General features: G+C 45.5%; 1 protein-coding gene across 3 annotated transcripts in view; it reads left to right on the top strand.

The window, feature by feature from the left end:
* FRMD4A (FERM domain containing 4A) overlaps positions 1–21,765 on the top strand; it is a 341,454-nt gene that overhangs the window by 216,103 nt on the left and 103,586 nt on the right. For all 3 annotated transcript variants that reach the window (XM_079778679.1, XM_079778678.1, XM_079778680.1), the window contains exons 8-11: positions 9,482–9,565; positions 14,697–14,762; positions 15,015–15,072; positions 19,403–19,489. In XM_079778679.1, the coding sequence (XP_079634805.1) occupies positions 9,482–9,565; positions 14,697–14,762; positions 15,015–15,072; positions 19,403–19,489 (295 nt within the window). The remainder of the gene's footprint in view (positions 1–9,481; positions 9,566–14,696; positions 14,763–15,014; positions 15,073–19,402; positions 19,490–21,765) is intronic.

The raw sequence follows: 21,765 nt of genomic DNA on the forward strand, positions 1-21,765 counted from the left end.
TATTTAGGTTTCCCAAGGTGTTGCCATAAGGCAGAGGTAGTCCATGTTTGTATTTTCGTTTTTTTAACTGAGGCTTTTTTTACAGCCTAATTAGGAGACCTTGAACACTGTAGGTGGCCAGTCACCATTCACTGAATTTGTTGAGTGAAACATTTTTAGGATACAAAAACCACACTGTGTTGTGATTTTCCTTTGTTACTCTTTTACACCCTTCATTTGGTATTGGAGTTTGAAGGTTTTGATAAGTGCAAGTTCTTGTCTCCTTACAAAGATTTCTGGAATCCCGTGAGAAATGGTTTCACAGTTCTCAGACCCAGTGGTTTCTATTGTCTGCTCTACTTACTGTGGAGGTCTCCCGCTCCCCCTTTTCGTTCGCCAGCTCTGACCTCTGCTGTAAATATTATTTATTGTTGAGAGCACCCTGGCAGGATGGAATGTGAACTGGGGGCAGCATTATCTGGCCCCGCAGAGCATGGGAACGTGGACCACAGGGGCCACCGGGAGGAGGAAGTGCAGGCCTGGCTTGGCAGTAGTTCATGGCCCCCTAATGAGCCTGTGGAATGCCAGCTTGTGGGCTTCAGAGAAACAGAGGATCTGGTTTGGCCTCACAGTTTGTTTGGATCAGCAGCTGTCCCTGGAGAGAAGTAGCTGTCAGGGGAGGGAGAGGTCAGGCACCTCATCCAGAGGTCAGTTTCCCTCCCACACAAGTGCCCACCCCCTCCCGAGGTGGAGGCGATCTGTTGTGTGGGGCTGCCTCCTCGCAGACACCCACTGTGTGGCAGGCTCACGGTGAGTAGGCTCGAGGGGCCTGGAGTCTGGGGATAAGAGAAGTCCTTCTCAATTCCTTGTTGGTGCCTCTTCCCGTCCACATCCAGAAAGCTCCCTGGAACATTGAAGGTGACCACATTGGGTTTGGTGGCTGCACATTAGGTGTTTTAGATGTCATGATCTCTTAATTTAGTTTTAATTTTTGCTGTATTAATAATTCACACAGGACTATACAGCCTGAGTGGTGTTTAACTGAATGTCTTTGACTTGTATATATGCCCTGTAAATATATTATGTTTTCCTGAATAACATTAATAAAATGAGATGTCAGTGTAGAACACACAGAGCACTGGATAGGGCTTTTTTATAATATACTAGAGCCCCGGTGCATGAATTTATGCACCAGTGGGGTCCCTCGGCCTGGCCTGCAGATCAAGCCGAAACTGGCTCTCTGACATCCCTGGAGGGGTCCCGGATTGCGAGAGGGCACAAGGCAGGCTGAGGGACCCCACTGGTGCACAATCGGGGCTGGAGAGGGACGCAGGAGGTGGCCAGCCAGGAGGGACCGTGGGAGGGCTCAAGGCGTGTCTTGCTCAGTCAGTCCCGATTGGCTGGACCCCAGCAGCAAGCTAATTTACTGGTCGACTGTCTGCCCCCTGGTCATCAGTGCATGTCATAGCAAGCAGTTGAGTGTCCTTAGCATATCATTAGCATATTACACTTTGATTGGTTGACTGGATGACCGGACGACTGGACACTTAGCATATTAGGCTTTTATTATATAGGATGGTCCAGGGCATAATTCTAAGATATTCTAGAGCCCAAATGATCAAATAACCTTTTGAACTAATGGTTGCTCCAAAAAGGCAAAGTAACTCTTTTGTAGCCTGAGGGTCCTGATCTATAACTTCCTAAAAAGCTACCTTCGCTCAGGACGCTATTATTCTGTTTACATCTTACATATATTGTATATGTGAATATATACAAAGTGCATTTATGGAGAATGAGTACTAAAAATCTACAAATCACGGGACCAATTGCCTTGAAGCAGCAGAGGAAGAGGGTTATTTTACAAAAGGGAGAAGTCAGAAGTGCTGAGCCGCCTTCACAGAAAACAACTGCAGAAGGACAGCCCAGAAGCAGCACTCCTCTTCCTCGTGAAACCGCAGGCTCTTCTGTTTCTCCTTTTGGACTCAGCTCAGCAGACCCCGAAGCCGCATTTTTACACAGCACCCCCTTTTCTGGCCAGCTAAGGGAAATGCTCACTTCCTTATCCTACTGAACTTCACAATGAATTCTTGGGTTCCGTGCTGCTGAAAGAAAATGACTCAGGTATAGATAGATAAGAAGAATTGCCCACAATAGGAAGAAATATATGTTATACATTCTAACACATGGTGGACAAATTTATAGGATATCGTTAAAAGTTTAGGAAATAGTCTTATCTAAAAACAATATTTTCTCTCTTGTATTATTTTCCTTAGCATAGCATGTAGTCATTGTATTTCATTTCCTGGTGTATATCTAGTAAAAAAGTGAATGTCCATCAGCCATCAGGAAATCAGTAGAGTTGGCATGTCTGTTTAAAAACAATTGACGCCTAAAAACTATTAACCATGGCAGTTTTATAGGCAAATATTAGGTTGAGAAGGGTCAACACAGTTTAAAAACAAAATGTTCTCATTTGATAATCACTGCTGAACATTAGTCAACTACATTTTTTATGACTTACACATACTTTATTCAGCACAAAATCTGAAGTAGTATCAGTGCTAAGCACTGCCATTTCCTATTAAAAATTTTTAAATTTTGGATTATTGTAGAAAAATATTCTCTTTAAAAAGGTAAGTGCAGGAAACACCTCATTTAATAAACTGAACGGGACATTCAAATTGTATGCCTACATTCTAATTTAATTTAATAGAAGACATTGCTACACTGTATTAAGTGAGGTGTTACAAGAACTTAAGTTTTTGTTTTTATCCCTAACGGGACCTTAACTGAAAACCCTAGTGGCCAGTCTCTATACTCTGACTTTGAGAATCGCCTCGCTTTACTTTCTGTCAGCCCTTCTGAAAGTGTGTGCTACCAAAAAAGAAGGGAAAACATTATTTTAAACATTTTGCCAAATTGGTGACTTGATTAAAAAATACTTTATGCTGAACAGCACAAATAAATGCCCAAATCACTCTGCCTTTGATATAAAAAACCACCCATACATTAACAGGGACTAGTAAAAAACATCTGTTATGTAGAATTTTTTGTTAACAAGATTTATTGAAACCAGATCACTATAGCTCTGTTACTCTGGGCCATCTGCTGGGATCTGGAAATACCTTTGTTACAGAGGACCGGATGTACTGATGCTAATCATCAAGACGGGGTTCTACCAGCAAGAGATTTATTAGGACCTGGAAGCAAACAGCACCTGAAAAAGGCTGATAGTAAGACAATTCTGTGTGAAGACTGCTTCAGCAGGGCCTGTCATGTGCACGAGAGGCAATGGAGGGGCCTACATCTGCAGACTCTATTCCAAGTCAGCGCAATGGCCAGAGAAAAAGAAGCAAAGTTGTGATTGAGTGCTTAGGGGTCAGTGTATATGACATCTGTACAAAGTTAAATGCTTGTCCAAGTCGGCTTCTCAGAATCAGTGGTCAGTAAGAAACCTTACTATATCCCTGATCTGTCCACCTGCAGGTTTCTAATGCTGTTTCTTAAAAAAAGAAAAAGAAAATGCTTTTAGAAATAGAGCAATGCATTACTCAGTCAATAGAAATGAATAGCAGTCCTTCATTAACAAAGGAAATTGCCTTTCACCTCCATTTCGGAAGAGGAGATGGGAGTATTTATTTGTGCTGAAAAATTCCTTTTCTCTTTCACAGACTGCATGTTCTTAGTGCTCTGGGAGAACAGTTGTAAGCAAGCAAACGAACAAATATAACCCCCCAAAAAAACAAAACCAGACCTTTTAATATTTTATCTTCTGTAAACCATCGGACCATGTAATCTGGAAAGTTAAATGAAATTTCTGTGACCAAAAGACACCCTCTTGATTTTTGTTTGTTTGTTTGTTTGAAATCTGTTCTGCCTTTTTAAAGAGCGTTTGTGAATTAATGTGAACGAAACTGCTTACTGGTATCTGAAAATTCCAGGTTTGTAGGCCTTTTATATCAAACTAGATGATGTCATTGAGGCAGTCGAAGGTTCAAGGAAGAATTTTAGAAGAGCAACAGGAAAAGCGGAGAGCTAGTTTTCTTCTAAAGAGTAGTAACATAAACGTTTGTATAGATTGCTATCTTTAAAAAGATGCCAACGTTCTTTTCTTGCCCAGCTAACACGCAGCATGAAAGAAAGTCGCTTAATCTAAAGCAGCAGTCTATGTATAAATCACAAGCCCGGGTCTACTGGTGTCATTACTTTGCACTTTTACATAAGTGGTTTTACTATTACAGCTCAAAGCAAGCTTGGTTTTAAATCATTACTATAGGGCATTTGATGATTTGGGGTATATTTTCCTACAGTTTTTAAAGTAGCCTCTTGAAAGAAAACAGCTGGCACTAAGTACTTAGAGAGATACATTTGCTGATACTTTTAGATACCAGTAATTAGTAAAAAATACTCAGTTGCGTTTGTAATAGTCAACATTTGGAATACAACTTACATAACCTCATAATATCTTGAATACCAAACCTGCAAATTTCCCTATTGTAAACTTCCTAGAAAAAATTAATTAAACTTGAAACACATGTCTCAGCCCAAAGAAGAGTTTTTGTGGGAAGAGTTTAAATTTATATAATTCTCACATATTAGTTTACCAAAAACAGAAGAAAAGGGTGTGTGATGTTTTCCTGTGTTTTCACAACTTTGGGGGAGAAGCTGCTGGACCCTGTCAAGCCAGTGAGACCTTTAGAGAGGAACAGAGTAGATGGACATTTGAAACAAAATGTTCAGTGGAAAAGTTACAAATTGTGACAGAAAGTTTTGTTTTGTGCACAAAAGTCTATTTTACTGAGATTTTCAAGTGTGTAATTCACATTTTTCAAGTATAGAAAAGTATTCAGATAGGGTCTTTTGCAGTATAATATTTTTCAAATACCATGGGATTTTAGGCATGAAGTAAGGAGGAAATGTTTTATTATGATAAATTGCCTGTTTTGTTAAGGATTTAATATCAATATCAGATTTTGATGGCTATGATACTATGTCAGTTTTTCAGAGTTGAGATTCCCAATCTAAAGGGTGAAGTTGTAGAAAATGAATCAGTTGCTTCTTCTTGTCTATTTGAGTAAAGTTATTCTCTTAAATTGTAGATTTATAAAAGTTTTTAACATGTTTTGAATTTGACAAGTGTAAAACCATGTTAGAAATTCACAAAATTTTCACAAAAATTCACAAAACCCTAAGAAACCAAACTTACTGATCAAGGAGGAAATCTTTCCTTAAATAAGTTAGTAATTAGCATCAGAAAGAAAGGCTCATAGCTCATCAATATGTTTGTAATTTTTGCCCCTCTACTATGGGTAAGTTAGTGTGGCATAGGTATCCATAGAACATGCCCAGAATCTCGAAAAATGCCCTATGCTAGAGAAATCTCAGGGCTCTAGCTGCTTCCTTTTGTCTGCAAACGGTCACACAATGTCAGGAGAAGCGTCCCAGATGGTATCTTTAGCCACCAGCTTTGGGAGCCCTCACTGTACACCTGAAAGACAATGAGTCTCTGCAGAGAGGCAAGTGTTCTCATTTTCTTTGCTAAAATCTGAACTTTTTCTAGGTTCACAAAAGAAGAAGAGAGGGAAAGGAAAGGAGAGAAAATACTTCCTCCTGGCTTTTCAACATCAAAGAAGGAAAAATCTGTTTGTTTTTATTAACCTTATGAATCTGTCTCAGCATTTTCTACCTCCATTATGCCATTGAATAAGTAATACAGGTCCACAGTGCATCTCTGAAACTAGGGTCCCAATGTTTCCGAATTCAGAAATTCGGAGGATTTAGACAGGACAGTCAGAATATTGCTTATCTCCCTCCCCCTACCTCCCCCCCGCCCCAGCAGGGGCTGGGCAGCACCGTCTGCTGCCCTGTTACTGCTCCTGCACCAGCACAGATGTGCCACCACGTGGGAGAGAGGAAGGACCAGGGTCATCCTGTGGGGATGGTTAGGTTGCCACCAAGCGGGTTGAAAAGGTTTGTTTCTTAGTGCTTTGCAGATTTTGGAGCTGTGGATAGCGAGGAGCTGTAATACTTTTTTTCCTTATGAAATACCTCTCCCTGGAGAACTTTACTCTCATGATACGCTCAGAAAACATGGAGGCGTTAGTGTGACACTAACATAATATTACCGTTTCTGAGTTTCAGGTTAGTCCTTCACGTTACACTGGTATAACTCTCAGGGCCGCATGCTCTACTTATTGTTTCAGTTCCGGTGCGCACATCCAAAAACACTCGTTTAGGGGAGGGTTCTTCCACACTGAGCGTATTCCACGTGCCCCAGGTTCCTCCTGCCAATTATGAAATCTCATTGGATCTGAAGGGAATCTTCTGAAACAGCATTTCCTTGTCCTTGGTAGGAAAACAAACACATTGTGGATTTTGCAATCCCCCTATCAAATTTAACTTTTTTTATTTCTTCACTTTATGATGTCTCAGTGAAATTTGTTGTTGCTCTTATTTGTGGTAAATTCCTATTTGGTGTATTGATAGAAATCGTAGTGTTATCTGCAGTAGATCATTGGAACTCTGCGTGTTTTATGAGCAGGGCAGGCATCAGAAAAGATGCAGCATCAACCCCCTCTATCAAAGACCCCGAGAGACCACATTTTTGCTGGCAGCACTAATAACTACCCAGATGTTTGGGATAAAATCTGGTTAATATTAAAAATAAGAAGACTTCGGTTTTATTCCCGGTTTAGCAAACGACTGTCTCAGAGCCCTTTTTTCTTTCTGTAAGAAATGATCGCTGTTTAGGGTGTTTTATAAGTTGGCATTTATCAGGTGCACTGAACCCTGGGGAGATGGCTGGGTGGGGGACCCTGAGAGAGGAAGCTGGGAGCTTTCAGCACGTTTGTTAGGATTTAGCTTCTCATGTCTCTGGAGATAGAGTGACCAGTCTTCCGCTAAGGCAGCTTTCTGTACTGCGGCCACAGAGTCTGGCCAGCTCACTGACAGGACTGGCCACCTCTCAGTTACTCCAGATGTTTACAGACAGCAGAAAGGCAAATAGAACATTTCTACATCGACGTCCTTGGGGAAGGCTTAAGAGCCATGGATCCCTTCCAGAACGTAATGGATTTGGACGGGCTTCATGCCTTAGTGATTTCTTGTTGTATTTGTCTGTGTAACCTCGCCCCGGGGGAAAGCCTGAGAGTCCACGGCAGGCTCCAGTGAGGAAGTCAAACCTGGGCCTGTCATCAGGGAAATTTGTTTGCCAACAAACTAGTATTTGGTGGTAAGACAATCCCTTCTTCCTTCAACTCCTTCCTTCCCCAAATAAACTGTGGACGTGATGAGTGTGAGTAACGCCAAGCTCAAACTTCAGCTTCATTGCCTTTCTCTGGTCAGTTTCATCCAGTAAAAGTTCATCCCTAAAAAGTGCCTTTTGATAGACATTTAAGGCGCCATGCTAGGCACTGACGAATCAGTGACTCCACTCCCCTTGCTCAGAGGAGCAAAATAGGGGAGAGAAAATCCAGAAATCCATCCTCGTGGGCTCTCGAGTGTTTGGTGAACTGAATATTTGCTCTAACTATGCCTTAACAGCGTATGAGTAACAATTCCAAACCCTCTTGGGAGTTGAATTTTCCTGACCCCAGAGCTTACCTGTTTGAAACCTCCAGTGACTGACATTGTCTACTGGATCAGTTTGAATCCCATCAGCCTGGCAGTGCAGGGCCTAAAAAGACTTGTGCCTAATCTTTCCTTTATTTACCTTCATTCCCTCTTATGTACTATCCACTCTAATTGATCTCTTCGGTTCAGATTACATGGCCTCGGTGCTCCGCTGTGTTCCATTGAGGAGATCCGTGACAGTCCACCCCTTTTCCCCCTGCAGGCCCTGCTCCAAAGCCTGTTCCTACACCAGAGTCCATGGGGGCTCCTTCTTTCTTCTGAACTTTTAAATTTTGTTTGAATCTACATGATCAAACACTGCTCATATTGTCAGTTACCTTCCCATTCCTACCTCTGGCCGCCCACACTAAATTGTGAGCCCCTTTTAGCTGAGGACTTTGGCTCAGTGGGGTTTTTGTTTTGTTTGCTTGTTTCTTTGTACCCTTAGCATACCTTCCACATAGCAGGGGATCCAGAAATGCCTCCAGGTTGTTGGTTATTAATTGACAAATTCTTGCCTTCCCCCTTAGATGATAACAGTTCCAGTACTTGGGTTTATGAACTCAATAACAAGTTCAGCTTTTCCTTCTGGGTGCTTGTTCAAAGCCAGAATTTGCAAACACCCACTACCACTGTTTCTTAGTCCACCTGAAAAATGCCCTTTCTGGGAACAGCTATAATGTCAACACCCACCATACATGTGTTTCTTTGTCACCACATACATGCACTGAAAGCATTGGAATGGTTTTGCCCAGTGCCACTTGCTATCAGAAGGGCAGCTGCTGTTCCATTGCTGTGGGCAGCATTCCCAGCCGGGCAGGGACTCGGGAGGGCACGTCCTCCAGTTAGCCAAGTGGGCTTTGGGGAGGGGGGGGTGTTGTCCATATGCCTCAGGAGCTCCCATCTATGACTGTAGTCTTCCTTCCTTTCTTCCTTCCTTCCTTCCTTCCTTCCTTCCTTCCTTCCTTCCTTCCTTCCTTCCTTCCTTCCTTCCTTCCTTCCTTCTTTCCTTTCTTCCTTTGTATTTCCTTATTGAGCTGCTAGCTCACTGCTTGTTAGATGTTACTGCCCAAGGTCCCTGTGGCCAGTGTTTGCCTTGTTTGGGGTGAGCAGCATGGAATCTGCTAGACTGTGGTCCAAGGCAGGACTCCACAGGGTGAGATCTGAGTGGCCTTGGTGGACAGTATAGGGAAACAGAACCTCCCCAGGTGGGTGCCACTAATTGCCTCTGGAGGTAAAGTGGGCGCAAACACCCAGAAATCTGTCCAGAGGGGAGCCGAGCATTTGAAGTGTGCTGGTTACACGAGGAGCGGTTAATGTATCGTCCGTACCTGAGAACACGGGAGTCTGTGGGAGAAAGAGTTTCTGGTGCCTGACCTCCTCCTCATACCAGATAGTCTACTTCACACTTCCAGAGTAATTTCCGTTTCTAAGTTATTTGTCATCTTCCAGAAAACAGGTTCCAACGTGTGGTCAGTCCTAGCAAAGAAAATAGTATGTGTGTTAGTGAAGGAGTAACTCTCCTGGAAGAAGCCGCCAGGTGGCCCCTCCTCGGAGCCTCGGGAGCCCAGGGCAGTGCCCCAAACCAGACAGGCACACTGGTAACCCTTCTCCTAGATTCGGGCTACCCAGGGCCTCGGTCTGGGTGCAGGGTTTGGGAAGGAACCACAGCCACCTGTGAGCTCTGGGCTCTGCATGTTGAGTGTGCCTTTTCGTCGCTAGTAAGTTAGTAAGTAAGTAAGTAAATAAATAAAAGGAGAGCACCCCTTCCTCCCACCACTTTTCATTAAAACGGAACCGATGCGGGGTCTCACCGGGAGGCCTGGTGCGGTGGCCCCTGGAGGGTGAGTGAGTTTCTTGTCCTTCCCTCTGTCTCCGCCCTGTCTTGTAGCAATGAAGTGGTGAGGAGCGACCTGAAGAAGCTGCCCGCGCTTCCCACCCAAGCCCTGAAGGAGCACCCTTCCCTGGCCTACTGGTAAGCTGCTTCTCTCCCAGCGCCCAGGCGTCTTCTCCAGGAGCCAGCCCTTCTTGGGGGGTGTGGGGCTCCCGACCAGAGCCCCCTCCCGGCCACGCAGGGTCACCCCCGGGGCCCCAGTTGTATAGTAAGTGGCTGGGGTTTCCATGAAAGCAGTTTCTGCATTTATTTAAATGACGCAGTATGTGTGACATCTCTCCTTTCCCCATTTTCCTTCATTTTTAAAAAAGAAAATCTAGAGTTTCACGTTGAAAGCTTCCCCTCCTTGGAGATCCTTTCAAGTGCTGCTCGGGTTTCCTTGTGGAGTCCCGTCTTTGATGGCAGGATGTGCGGGGGCTTGAGTTGGGGGAGGGCTGCAGGGTTTTTTTTCTTCACAGAAGAGCGAGGTTGATTCTTTCATTTCCCCACAATGTTTCATGTCTCCTGTGTTAGCTGCCATGAAGCATTAAGCTGTAGTTCATCTGTCAGGCCGGAAATTACTGACTCTGAGTGAGTCGGGTGTCTGAAAGGTGCCCAGATTGGGGGTTGGGTCACAGTGGAGCTGGGCTTGCATTCCTGGGTCCTGGGCTGAATTCTGCTGGGCGACCCTGACCCTGTCCCTAGAAAAGCACAGTGCGGCTTCCCCGCCCTCCTTCTGACTCCTTACCAAAAAGCATCGGAACTGCTTTTATAAAACAAAAGTTAAAATCCCAGAACAAGTCGATCCTGATAAACTATAACGTGGCTCTTACAAACACTTCTGTGATGTGCTTCGTAAAGTTTACAGATTCCTCACAGCGCATCTTGTCTGGATGCTTTTCCAGTGCCAAGTGGGGCTTGAAGGGATTCCTCGGCCGGGGCGGGGTGGGCCGGGGTGGGACGTGCTGACATACAGGGCACAACGGGAGTAAATGCCAGTACAAGTCATTCCTCCCCCAGAGGCCCCGGGATGGGCAGCTGGGCTGGAACTGAGAGAGCTGCGTGGGCTGGCACCCTGATTTCATCCCTCTGAATGCTTTTGTTGCCTTTCTTCCTCCGGTAACAAAGACGGATAACTAGTGGCTTTATATCATTTCAAAGACGGAATCTGTTGCATGTGTCAGCTTCCGAACTTCCAGCCTGGCCATCTGCACCTGTGAACTCCAGCTGATGGCATCCCTGTTCCTGTGTTCCTGGAACACTATTGCCCTCTCCCCGATTCCATAGGCCCCTGGGCCTTATCTGCTCTCCCCCCCCCCCCCCCCCGCAAGCTGTTTCTTTTCAGGAAACCAGTGGTGAAGGAGCTAGAGACACAAGCGTTTAATTAACAATGTGAACGGGAACTGCTGGCAGGGACTGTAATGTTGGTGGGTTGTTTGGGAATCAGAGTTGCTTGTAGCCTGATCCATCCCTCAGATAGCTCCTCATTCATTTGTTTCCAAACATGTTTTACACCCCATGCTCATTTCAGAGTTATGAACTCCTCTCTCCCCTCCAACACAGGTCTCTCCCCGACCCCTCTGTGTCTCTATCTCTATCTCTGACACACAGACTCCTTCCTTCCTGTTCACAGGTTCTCTTTGGTCAGTAGGACATCTTCCTCTCCATCCACATCTATAACTGACTTTTGAGAACACCCCTCCTTCTCCTGTCCCCGTTTAGACCCACAGGCACCCAGCCACCATCTCAGTGCACCTGTGGATGCAGGACAGTGGGAGGGACATGCCCTCAGGCTTCACAGCCCAGGTGATAAACGAATAAGCCAGTAGCATGGGCCATCCAGATGATGAATTGCTTAAAAACACCAACAAACCAATAGGGCTTCACCATATTTCATTACCGTTGGCTGGTTGTGGTTGGCTTTAACATTCCAGCCTACCTATTTCAATTTTTAAAAAGCAGAGACACCAGGAAAGGGATACATGCTGTTCATACTTCTAGTAAATGTAGACTGGAGGCAGAGCCAGCCTCCCAAGCATGTTAGACGTTTTCCCACTCTGCCTCAGTGTCATGCCTCACCTGCAGGCTTAACCGTGACCCTTTGTAGCTGGAGAGGGCCTTCAATCAGGCCTCACATCACAGTCTCAATCAAGTTGCCCATAGTTTTGAATTGCCTGATCATTCTGAAATGAAGGATGTGCATTTGTTGTTCTTCGGGGCCCACCTGCTCTCCCTGGCCTTCGCAGATGCGATGGACAAGCTTGGGCCAAAATAAACCATAGGGAGCCCCATCCCACTCATGAGGGGAAGCATCTGCCCAGGGAGCAGAGCTGCGGGTCTAGAGCCTCGGCCAAGTCCCTGCATCGAGAGGAGCTCCAGTTACTCCTCTGCTGCCTCGATTCCCCACCTGGGAAATGGGATGAACCCTACCAGCCTAATGTGACTGTACTTGAAGGAAAAAGGAAAATGTTACATAATACAATTTAGAAAGTAGCGAGAGGTGTATCATAACACTAAGTAGCAGTGCAGTCATCTTTCTGCTAGTTTTCCCCGTGCCTTTAACAAACTGGGACTTCTCACTCCACATGATTCCCCTTCCAGGGAGGCATCTGGGGCATAAAGTTGGGATTATATGCTGAGGGCCACAGAACCAGTCAGGATCAGGTCCCTGACCCGGATTCTCTCGAGTGCCTAGTTTGTGAATGCTAGCCCACGCACACAGGACGGAGACATCTTCCTTTGCTTCAGAGGCACTGACAATGGCAGGCCCATGGCTCCTCCTAGACAGGGAACCATGTCTCTATCACCTGATTTGCCTTTGCATCACCCGTGTGTCTCCTGGGCCCCTCGTCTGCAGAGGTGCTTTAACTTAGTGGCATGACCCAGCCCAGGGCCAGGGCACAGCCAGCTTCAGTCCCTTGTCTTTTCTCTATATGAACTGCCTTGTCCTCCAAATAGTGTCTTGCTATTCTGTTTACTCTGGCTGAAGGGTCTCTGATAATTATTCCCTTGAGTCCCTAGGACCAGTCTGGGGTAGTTGGGACACTGCAAAGCCGTTGGGCCATCTGTAACTTCCGGAGGAGAAGCCAGAGCAGGGCTGGAGGCAGGATGTGTTCCAGATCAGCTGTATGGCACATGGGACCACAGTGTTTCAACTGGGGCAAAAAGAGTGGGGAAGCTGAGGAGGGGGAGGGGAGATACTGTGGCCTCACAGATGGTCTCAGACAGCAGGAGAGACGGTGGGCAAGATGACCGGGGAGGGCCCTGCAGCTGTCAGGCACGTTGAGAACCCATGGCCAGGCATTCAGTCCATAAGCAGCAGAACAGCTGCCTGACAATGTTTCTGGCTCAGTGGTGTTTTCCCTGAGCCTCGATTGTGTTCGGAGCTGCAGCACTATATGGATTTTCATCTCTAGCTCAGTCGGCTCCTCTCTCTCAGAGCTAAGAAGGAAATAGTCTCATATATACACGGACTTGCTTGACCCTGGATCTAGGAGTGGACCCCACAAAATTCCAGACCATGTGGTAGGAAACATGCCAGTGCAGCGTGGATTCAATGGGCAGGTGGGGAGGAATCCAGAAGGGCAACCCTGAGACGTCCTGACCCGCCTCTGCATGTCTGTTGAGGCTGGCATCTACCCAAAGAGGATGCTTCTAGAGAATTCTGTCAGGAGAGGGCTTGGTCACACTCCATGCAGAACCTCCATGGTGTGTGGGCGCTGAGGAGAAATAGGCTGCATCTGCCCTTTGAGGACAGAAGGTGCCCCAGCACCACAGAAACGGCTCTCCAGCTACCGGAAGGACCCTCGTAGGAGCTGACCCTGCCCACAGTTCCTGGTGTATATGAAGGTGCTTTCTTGTGAAGAGTCAGACCACTTTACATGCACCAAATTTCAGAACACTAGAATGAAGAGATCTTCATAAAGATTAAAATAGTATGCCCCAACCGGTTTGGCACAGTGGATAAAGCATCGGCCTGTAGACTGAAGGGTCCCAGGTTCGATTCCGGTCAAGGGCATGTACCTTGGTTGCAGGCACATACCCAGTAGGGAGTGTGCAGGAGGCAGCTGATGTTTCTCTCTCATCGATGTTTCTAACTCTCTATCCCTCTCCCTTCCTCTCTGTAAAAAATTAATAAAATATATTTTAAAAAAATAGTAACTGGAAGGTTAATAAATTACCCCCAAGTAGAAGGTAAGGAACATATAGAACATGTTACCCCCTGAAATGGTCTAGCTGGAAAAGAAGAGGTGAGAAAGCCTTCAGATCAGTTCTGGGAAAAGTTAGTAGTAGATAATAAAGATCCACCACTGAGGTCTTGAAGGTCCATCCCTAGGCTCGCAGTCCGTCATAAGGTTCCAAGGCCGTATGCCAGGTCACAAGGCCCAGGCTTTTGGACCTGACTCCTTAGCAGGTGGAATGCGCCTCCCCTGAGACTCCCAAGGTTAGCTCTGTGCTTCTCAAGGCAACAGTGGGAGCAGCCACAGCTCCCACCTGGCTGGGCCCAGAGACACTTATCAGAGAGGCCCCTCCAGCCCTCCGCCCTGTCAAAGACGTGTTTGGCTAGCCATTACCACCCAAGGCAAGAGCTGATCTCTTCTTGTTTGGGAATTAAGAGTTCAGAAGATAAAAAGGGAGTTCCTTCTGACCCTCATGGCCTCATGCTTTGTGTTAACTAGGCCCTAATTTCAAAACTTTCCCCCTCCACCTTGACATCTGATGCAGGGGAGGTAGGCGTGGATGTTCTGGTGAGGTTCTGGTGTTCTGCCCTCCCCTGTGAGGCCCTGGGTAGACAGGATTCGAAAGTGAGGAGGAGGCCCCAGGATGTTCAGCCAGAGCATCCACTCTGATGTCCAGCCATTCAGTCCTCTTCCCGTCCCCTGTCCCCTGTCCCCTGTCCCCTGCCCTTTCCAACTGAGATGCCTGCTCTCCACTTCTTCCTCTTCTCTCGTGGAATCATGTCTTGCAAAGAACTGACCCCAAACCTGAGCGTTAATCTTAATTCTGTGACGATAAGTCCAAGATAAAGACAGTGAGAATCCTCTGAGGGGGAAATGGACTTTTAAAATCAGTTTGGAAATGCCACTTCAGGACAAATCCTTTTTCCAGGAGCTGTTGGCTCCTTGGAGCTTCTCAGGAGCTTCTGGGGCTGAGAAGAAGTATCTCCATTAGGCAGGTGCTCAGCTGTTGACTCAGGGAGTGTGATAACAGAACCCTTTTCTTGTACTTTCAGTGAGGACCGAGTGATTGAGCACTACAAGAAACTGAATGGCCAGACCAGAGGTCAAGCAATTGTGAAGTAAGTGCCCCCCAGTGCTCCTGAGATTGTGTTATGTCAGGGTGTTCAGTTCTTCTCAGAAAGCCATATCTCCGGGGGCAGGGGAGGGGGATAATTCAAGTTAGTTTCCAAGTAAATAATCACTCCAAGAACTTTATCATGCACACACACACACAAATATGTACATGATAGCATTCTGCCAAATAACCACCGTGTGTGTGTGTGTGTGTGTGTGTGTGTGTGTGTGTGTGTGTGTGTGTTTTGTCTTCCCAGCTACATGAGCATCGTGGAGTCTCTCCCAACCTACGGGGTTCACTATTATGCAGTGAAGGTAAGTGAATTCATTTGGTGATGGTTGTTAAGCCTGTCCTAAATTAAAAAAAATAATAATTCTCATTTAAAAAAAAGTTTCTTGAAGATTTTTGGGGACGTGGGGGTTGGGGAAGACTTGGTCAGGAAGATTGCATCTTCAGGGGGATTAGAGCAACTTTTCCCTAGGGTAGTAGGACTGGATTCAGTTACTCTCCAACACTCAGCTTCACTTTTGAAAAGTGGGTATGACAGATCCCTACCTCCTTTCATTCTCAGAAGGACCCTGAAAGATAAGAGTCTCAGAGCCTCTCAGTAGGAAGATTCCATCTAAATACATGGAATTGCAGAGAACAGAAAGTTAAGCGGAATCAACAGTGTTTTTCTTGGTGGTCAAACGCCACGCAGACAACTTGAGAGGTGGACTGGGGTTGTCAGCTGACAAATGGAATGAAGAACAATATTGTGATGGCAAGTCCAATGTGACATGGACCCCATTCTAAATTCTCTTTAACTTTATTCATAATATCCCATATTGGGACCCCTTCTTTGCAATAATAGATAATGGTGTACCCATGTGTCCTTTTCTATGATGAGAAAAAGAGCAGAAAACACTTCTGAATTCAAGATACTTTCACCAGACAATCTGATGCTCTCCTCATGCTCTTCTACCAGTTTCTTTTCTCTTGTTTCTGCCCAACTATATTTTTAATTTCTGTAGAGTAGAACATGCACCATGTTTTATTCATCTTTGTGTCACCTGTACAGCTTGCACACTTTGCATGTCCTTGGTATGCATTTAATTGCCTGTATCGTCCAGTAAAGTGCAGGCATTTGATGGCAAACACTGTGTTGTATTTGGTTATATATTCTTGGAACCCAGTGTAGTGCCTGGCACATAGATTTACTGAGTGTTTATTGAAAACTGAATTGAGTAGTTGGATGTGTACATTTTCATCATGGGAACAGATGTTGGAACACTCTTTGTGGAGCCCAGTTCTGAGGCATATGCAGGGACTCTAATCCCACCCAGTAGCTCAGCTCAGGATCTCTTAAAGCCTGCAATGGTTAAGTTCTTCCTGATGTACTACCATAGTTCTTCCTACAAATGGAAGCTCTTTTTTTTTTTTAATTCTCACCTGAGGATATGCTTCCATGGATTTCTAGGAAGAAGAAAGCGGGGGGGGGGGGGGGGGGCGGGGGGAAACAACGACCCGTTGCCTCCTACACCCTCCCAACTGGGGATCGAACCCACAATCTAGGTATGTGCTCCAACCAGGAATTGAATCTGTGACCTTCTGGTGTATAGGGCAATGCTCCAACCAACTCAGCCCCCAGCCAGGGCCCAATGGAAGCTCTGAATCCCTCTTCATCTCATTCACAGAACTGATAGAACCATCACAACCATCCCTGCCCTTCTCAAGCCTAAACTGTAGCATGTCATGAGGAATGTGATGTAACCTTTTGAGCTGTCTCTGATCCCAAAAGAAAGGTGAATTCTCTAAGGAGATTTCCCCGTGTAAGGCCATGCCCTGGAATGTGGCCATTGAAGTCAGTGGGCAGTCAATTGGGTTTTACATAAAAAGCGACTCAAAATCCACTGTGCTGGCTGAGCCCATTTCCACTTTGTTACCATAAAGGAAACATAAGGATCCAGCAATAGTTCCTGACTTTACAGGAGGCATTTCACAGAAAGCACACTGTCGTTCTCTGTTGTGGAAATAGTCTTTGGGGATAGGTAGCCAGGGGGCTGCTTTCAAGAATGGGAACCAGGAACTCATGAATTCCTGGACCACATTCTCTTTTTGTTCTTAGTTTGATCTCATCTCCATCACTTATAATTAAAATAGAGATTAAGAAATTTGTTTCTCTAACTACCCCCACAAAAATCTTCTAGATCTTGAAAGACTATAGAGATGCACTGTTAAACGATGAAGATGGATTGAAATGGGTAGATTGGAAGTCTTTGAGATAAGGCTTCACCTAGTCTTTTACTTGCTTACACCCATGTTCCATTTCTTCGCCAGCCCTGGAGCTTGACAAAAAGGTGGCCTCTGACAGCTATGATTTCTGCCTTCCAATAAAGCTTCAGAAATGTGCTCACTCCTTTGCAGTGTTAAAAACCAGAAGCAGGCCTTGTGACTTTCACAGTGCCAAATGCACGTGTGGGTTTGGATTTTGGAATCTCTAGGCGTAAGCAAATGCTCTCCTGCAAATGCTCTCCTGCTTTCTTGGAAAACGAACACAGGAATCCAACAAGCCTAAACCACTGTAGCAAGACTCCCTGTTTGGTGGCCTCATGATTTCGCAGATGCCATATTCTGTGGTGTGATGACAACCCCTACCTAGTCAACCTAGCGTTGCAGCAGCATTGGGTCTTGTCCTGCTCACTGAAACCATTGCAGTGCAGAGGCAGAGACCGGGGTTTTGTAGCTTTAAAAAACTTTTAAAGAAATCTTTTACCCTGAAACTTTTCTAAAAATTCAAAATATATTTATTTTGCCCTTTAGCTTCATGCTCACCTTGAAATAACTCTTGCCTCACAAGTATTTGGTATTTGAAAACCATGGAGCCAATTTTGAGTTTTCAAGACATTTACAATGGGGTGTATTAGGTGATTCATCAATGTGGCGATTAGGACAAATCTGGGGAAAGGCTGCTTGATAGGCCCCCTGTCAGCTCCCAGCATTTGGGAGCTTGAATTAACAGCTCAGTCATCCTACTTGAATATACAATTACAGCTTACAGTCTGGTGCCAAGAGGTCTCTGTTAAAGGAGTAAACAGAGGGAATTGGTGTTTCTAATTCAGTCCTCAGAACGTCTAGGCTTCAGTTTTGCTGCTTTGTCCAACAGCACGAGCCACACAATCCTGCTGGCACCCTGCTGTCCTCTTAGGCTGAGCAGGGCTGCATGGAGAGCACCTGCTCACCTCACCCTTGCCCTCCTGGGGGGAGGGGAGCGGCCTTAGTAAAGCAGGACTGACCCTTTGCTTTAATTTATTTGTCTTTAAAATTAGAGGAGTCTTAAATACAAGTTACTAAGTGAAAGAACCTCATCTAAAAAGCTACTGTATGGCCTGGCCGGTGTGGTTCAGCGGTTGAGCATCGACACAGGAAACAAGAGGTTGCCAGTGTGATTCCCGTCAGGGCACATGCCCGGGTTGTGAGCTCCATCCCCAGTGGGAGCTGTCCGGAAGGCAGCCGATTGATGATGTTTCTCTCTCATCAATGTTCCTATCTCTCTATCCCTCTCCCTTCCTCTCTCTCTAAAAATCAATAAAAACGTTTTTTTAAAAGCTCCTGTATGATTCCAACTCTATGACATTCTGGGAAAGGCAAAACTGGTTGCCAGGAGCTGGGAGGGAGTGGAGGAGTGACGAATAGTGGAGCACAGAGGATTTTTAGGACAGTGAAATACTCTGTGATATTGTAATGGCGGATACGTGTCGGTATGCATTTGTCCAAACCCATGGAATGTACAGCCCTTAGAGGGAACCCTAATGTAGTGGACTTGGGGTGACGTGGAGTGTCATGTAAGAAACGCAGCACTCTGGGGGGATGTTGATAGTGGGGGAGACTGTGCATGTGTGGGGGCAGGGGGTGGACTGGAAATCTCTGTACCTTCCTTTCAATTTTACTGCGACCCTAAACCTGCTCTAAAATTTTTTAAAATTATTTTTTGAGGAGTGGTCATCCCTGTCCCCATGGACCTTTCTAGCTCCGAGCTGATGACACTTTCTCTGCTCAGAAGGCCGTTTTATTAGAATGCTCAGCATCTCAGGTTTTCCCTTGTGGTGCCCAGCACTGAAACCCTAACATCTCAGGAGAACAAAGAACAAGGCATCTGCCGAAACCGGTTTGGCTCAGTGGATAGAGCGTCGGGCTGCGGACTCAAGGGTCCCAGGTTCGATTCCGGTCAAGGGCATGTACCTTGGTTGCGGGCACATCCCCAGTAGGGGGTGTGTAAGAGGCAGCTGATCGATGTTTCTCTCTCATCGATGTTTCTAACTCTCTATCCCTCTCTCTTCCTCTCTGTAAAAAATCAATAAAATATATTTAAAAAAAAAAAAAGAACAAGGCATCTGCTACTCACTCATAAAGGGGGAAGGACCAGGGCTGTGCTGCTGGGTAGGAACCGAGCTGGGTCCCCGGCCAGAGCACTTTCTAGGGCACCTGTTCTATCCCTGAGCATCATTTGATGACTGGGCACATCTGCTGAGGTAAAGTGTGGAGAGATGGGCTCCGTTCACTTCACGGAGTTTACTTTTCCTTGTCTTGAGATGAACCAGGAGGTCTCCTGTTTGTGCTGATCTTCTCTGGCCCATACTTACGCATTTTCTGTTGGTGTCCCAGGACAAGCAGGGGATCCCGTGGTGGCTGGGACTGAGCTACAAAGGAATCTTCCAGTATGACTACCACGACAAAGTGAAGCCACGGAAGGTACGTGCTCGCTTTTGTGAGACAGACAGGAACAGCGGAGAAGTGAGTAAAATATGTTAAGCCGCGCAGCCTGAGGGCCTCTGGGCTCACCGCGCCCTTGCTCCTGTGAGTGTGTGCAAATTACTGCGCAGAAATCCAGCCTGAGCTCCCTGGGTAAATGGTGTTTTTTCCCCGTCAATAAGGAAAGTAAGCAGTTATAATTATTTAAGGTGAGGCTGGCTCAGCTCTCCCTGAGGAAATGGGCGAAAGGACTCTGAGGGATTGTCCTATTCCTTAATTTCCAGGGGTGCTTTGCCTTCGGGAAAGGAGGGGAAGGTCATTCTTGAATCTTGAAACTAATCTGCATTTTCCCAAAGCGTGTGTGTGTGTGTGTGTGTGTGTGTGTGTGTGTGTGTGTGTGTGTAAGGGAGCTAAAAGAAGAGATTGTAGGTCAAAAAGAGATGAAAAATAAAGAGGCATGAGAGGCATTCCTGCAAATCCGGTAAATATTTTATGGCGTGTCAGAAGTGAACAGAAATCTGGGGGAAATCAGGTCATCTGCCAAAAAGAAAGGAAAGCAGAGAGGGATCTGCAAAGTCATTGTAAACACAGAACAGAATGTTTGAAGGGGGCACAGTGCTTGAGTTTTCTCTGTTTTCATTGACACACATTTTTCAGACCAGAACAAATTGAAAAATTACAAGGGAAAAATATCTCTGAGGCAAGAGCTGTCATTCAGATCCTCTGGCAGAAGATCATGGAGAGAGGCCGGTATATAGTTTAAACCCTGAAATACATATTAAAAGTCTCAAAACCACACTTGCTGTAGGAGAGAGAAAGCAATATTGATCCATTATGTCATTCCAGATTGCTCTCCAGACTTTGTTAGCCACGCCCAGGATTGAAATGCACACTATACAGCTGAGCGTATCTCACCTATCCTGTTACATCCACTCTCAGCCAGCTCTTTATAATTGATGGGGGAAATGGTCTGTGTTGGGGAGGATTTTCACTCAATTCATCAGAAGTCAGTTAAGTTCTAAGAAAAGATCCTGAGCAAATGATGTGAAGGAATTCTGTCATGGGAACAATTCAGTAGGCACCTGGCTATTCAGAGCATATTATTTTGTGGCTATCTCCCAAAACTCTCTAGTTTGCACTTGGATCCGTAAAACAGGAATTGGACCCTGTGTTCTTATTTTCCCTCTCTGTTTTCCTTGGTCACTCTGTCTCTTTCTTCCTGCTCCCCTCTGCCTCTTTCCCGTGTAAGTGCCTGTGCTTTTTCTCCTCAAGTTTTGTCTTCACTCCCTCCTCCTTTTTACACTGACAGTCCTCTCTTTTCAACCTGCATGGTGGTTTTTCTGTTTTCCAAGAACCAAGAATAAATGCTCGCAGATCCTTTACCCAAATGCTGGTTACACTCTATCCAGCTCTTCATTGCCCACATTGGTAGAAGGCCAAGGCCAATGTGGACACTTCAGTTCCATAGCCGAGTTCATGAAAATCCAGCAGTGGAATTTCCCCCCCCCCCCCGCGCCCCCCCCCCTCTCTCTCTCTCAGCATTTTGAAAGACATGTTAACAAGTACCCATACGTTTTCAGTTTAAGTTATTAATATGTTTAAGTTTGCTTTGTTTCTCTAATTGAGGTACTAATGAAGACTGAAGATGTAACAAGATAACACGTGATGTATGTAAAAAGCAGGGTATGACACATTCCAAGGCCTCAATCAATTATAACTGATAAATTCAGCGGCTCTTAAGACTCTAAAACAGGTTTCAAGATAAGAAGTAGGAAGTCAGAGGTGTGAATAATCAGCCATTGAGTAAGAGCATTTACTCTCATTTGTGGAGCTTGTCCAGGTCATTTAACATTGAAAAATGTTTAAAGGTCAATATACTTATTTAGGATATTGGCTCTACTCAGACTGAGTTATTACTTAAAATAACCTATTCTTCTATAGCCTCTGAGGAAGGAGTTGGGATTCTCAACTTCTACTGCCTGTGAGGTACAACCAAGCCATCAGGATCAATGCTGATTCCTTCTTTCCTTCCTTCCTTCTTTCCTTCACTCATTTTTAAGTGTTCATTATATACCTGTTGTGCCAAGCAGACTGCAGGGTGCTGAGATAAACAAGAAACACGTCATATCCTCAGCTTGCCCAGGCTGCCAGGAGAGGGCTGTGTGGCAATTGCCTCGGGTACCAGTGCTATAACAGGCCTATGTGAGGGTCGGTGATGAATTAAAGGACAGAGTCTCTCCTGGTCTTACAGGGGAGAGACACATCTTCATAAGCTG

Source organism: Cnephaeus nilssonii (genome assembly GCF_951640355.1).
Source record: "Cnephaeus nilssonii genome assembly, chromosome: 1".
NCBI classification, from domain to species: Eukaryota; Metazoa; Chordata; class Mammalia; order Chiroptera; family Vespertilionidae; genus Cnephaeus; species Cnephaeus nilssonii.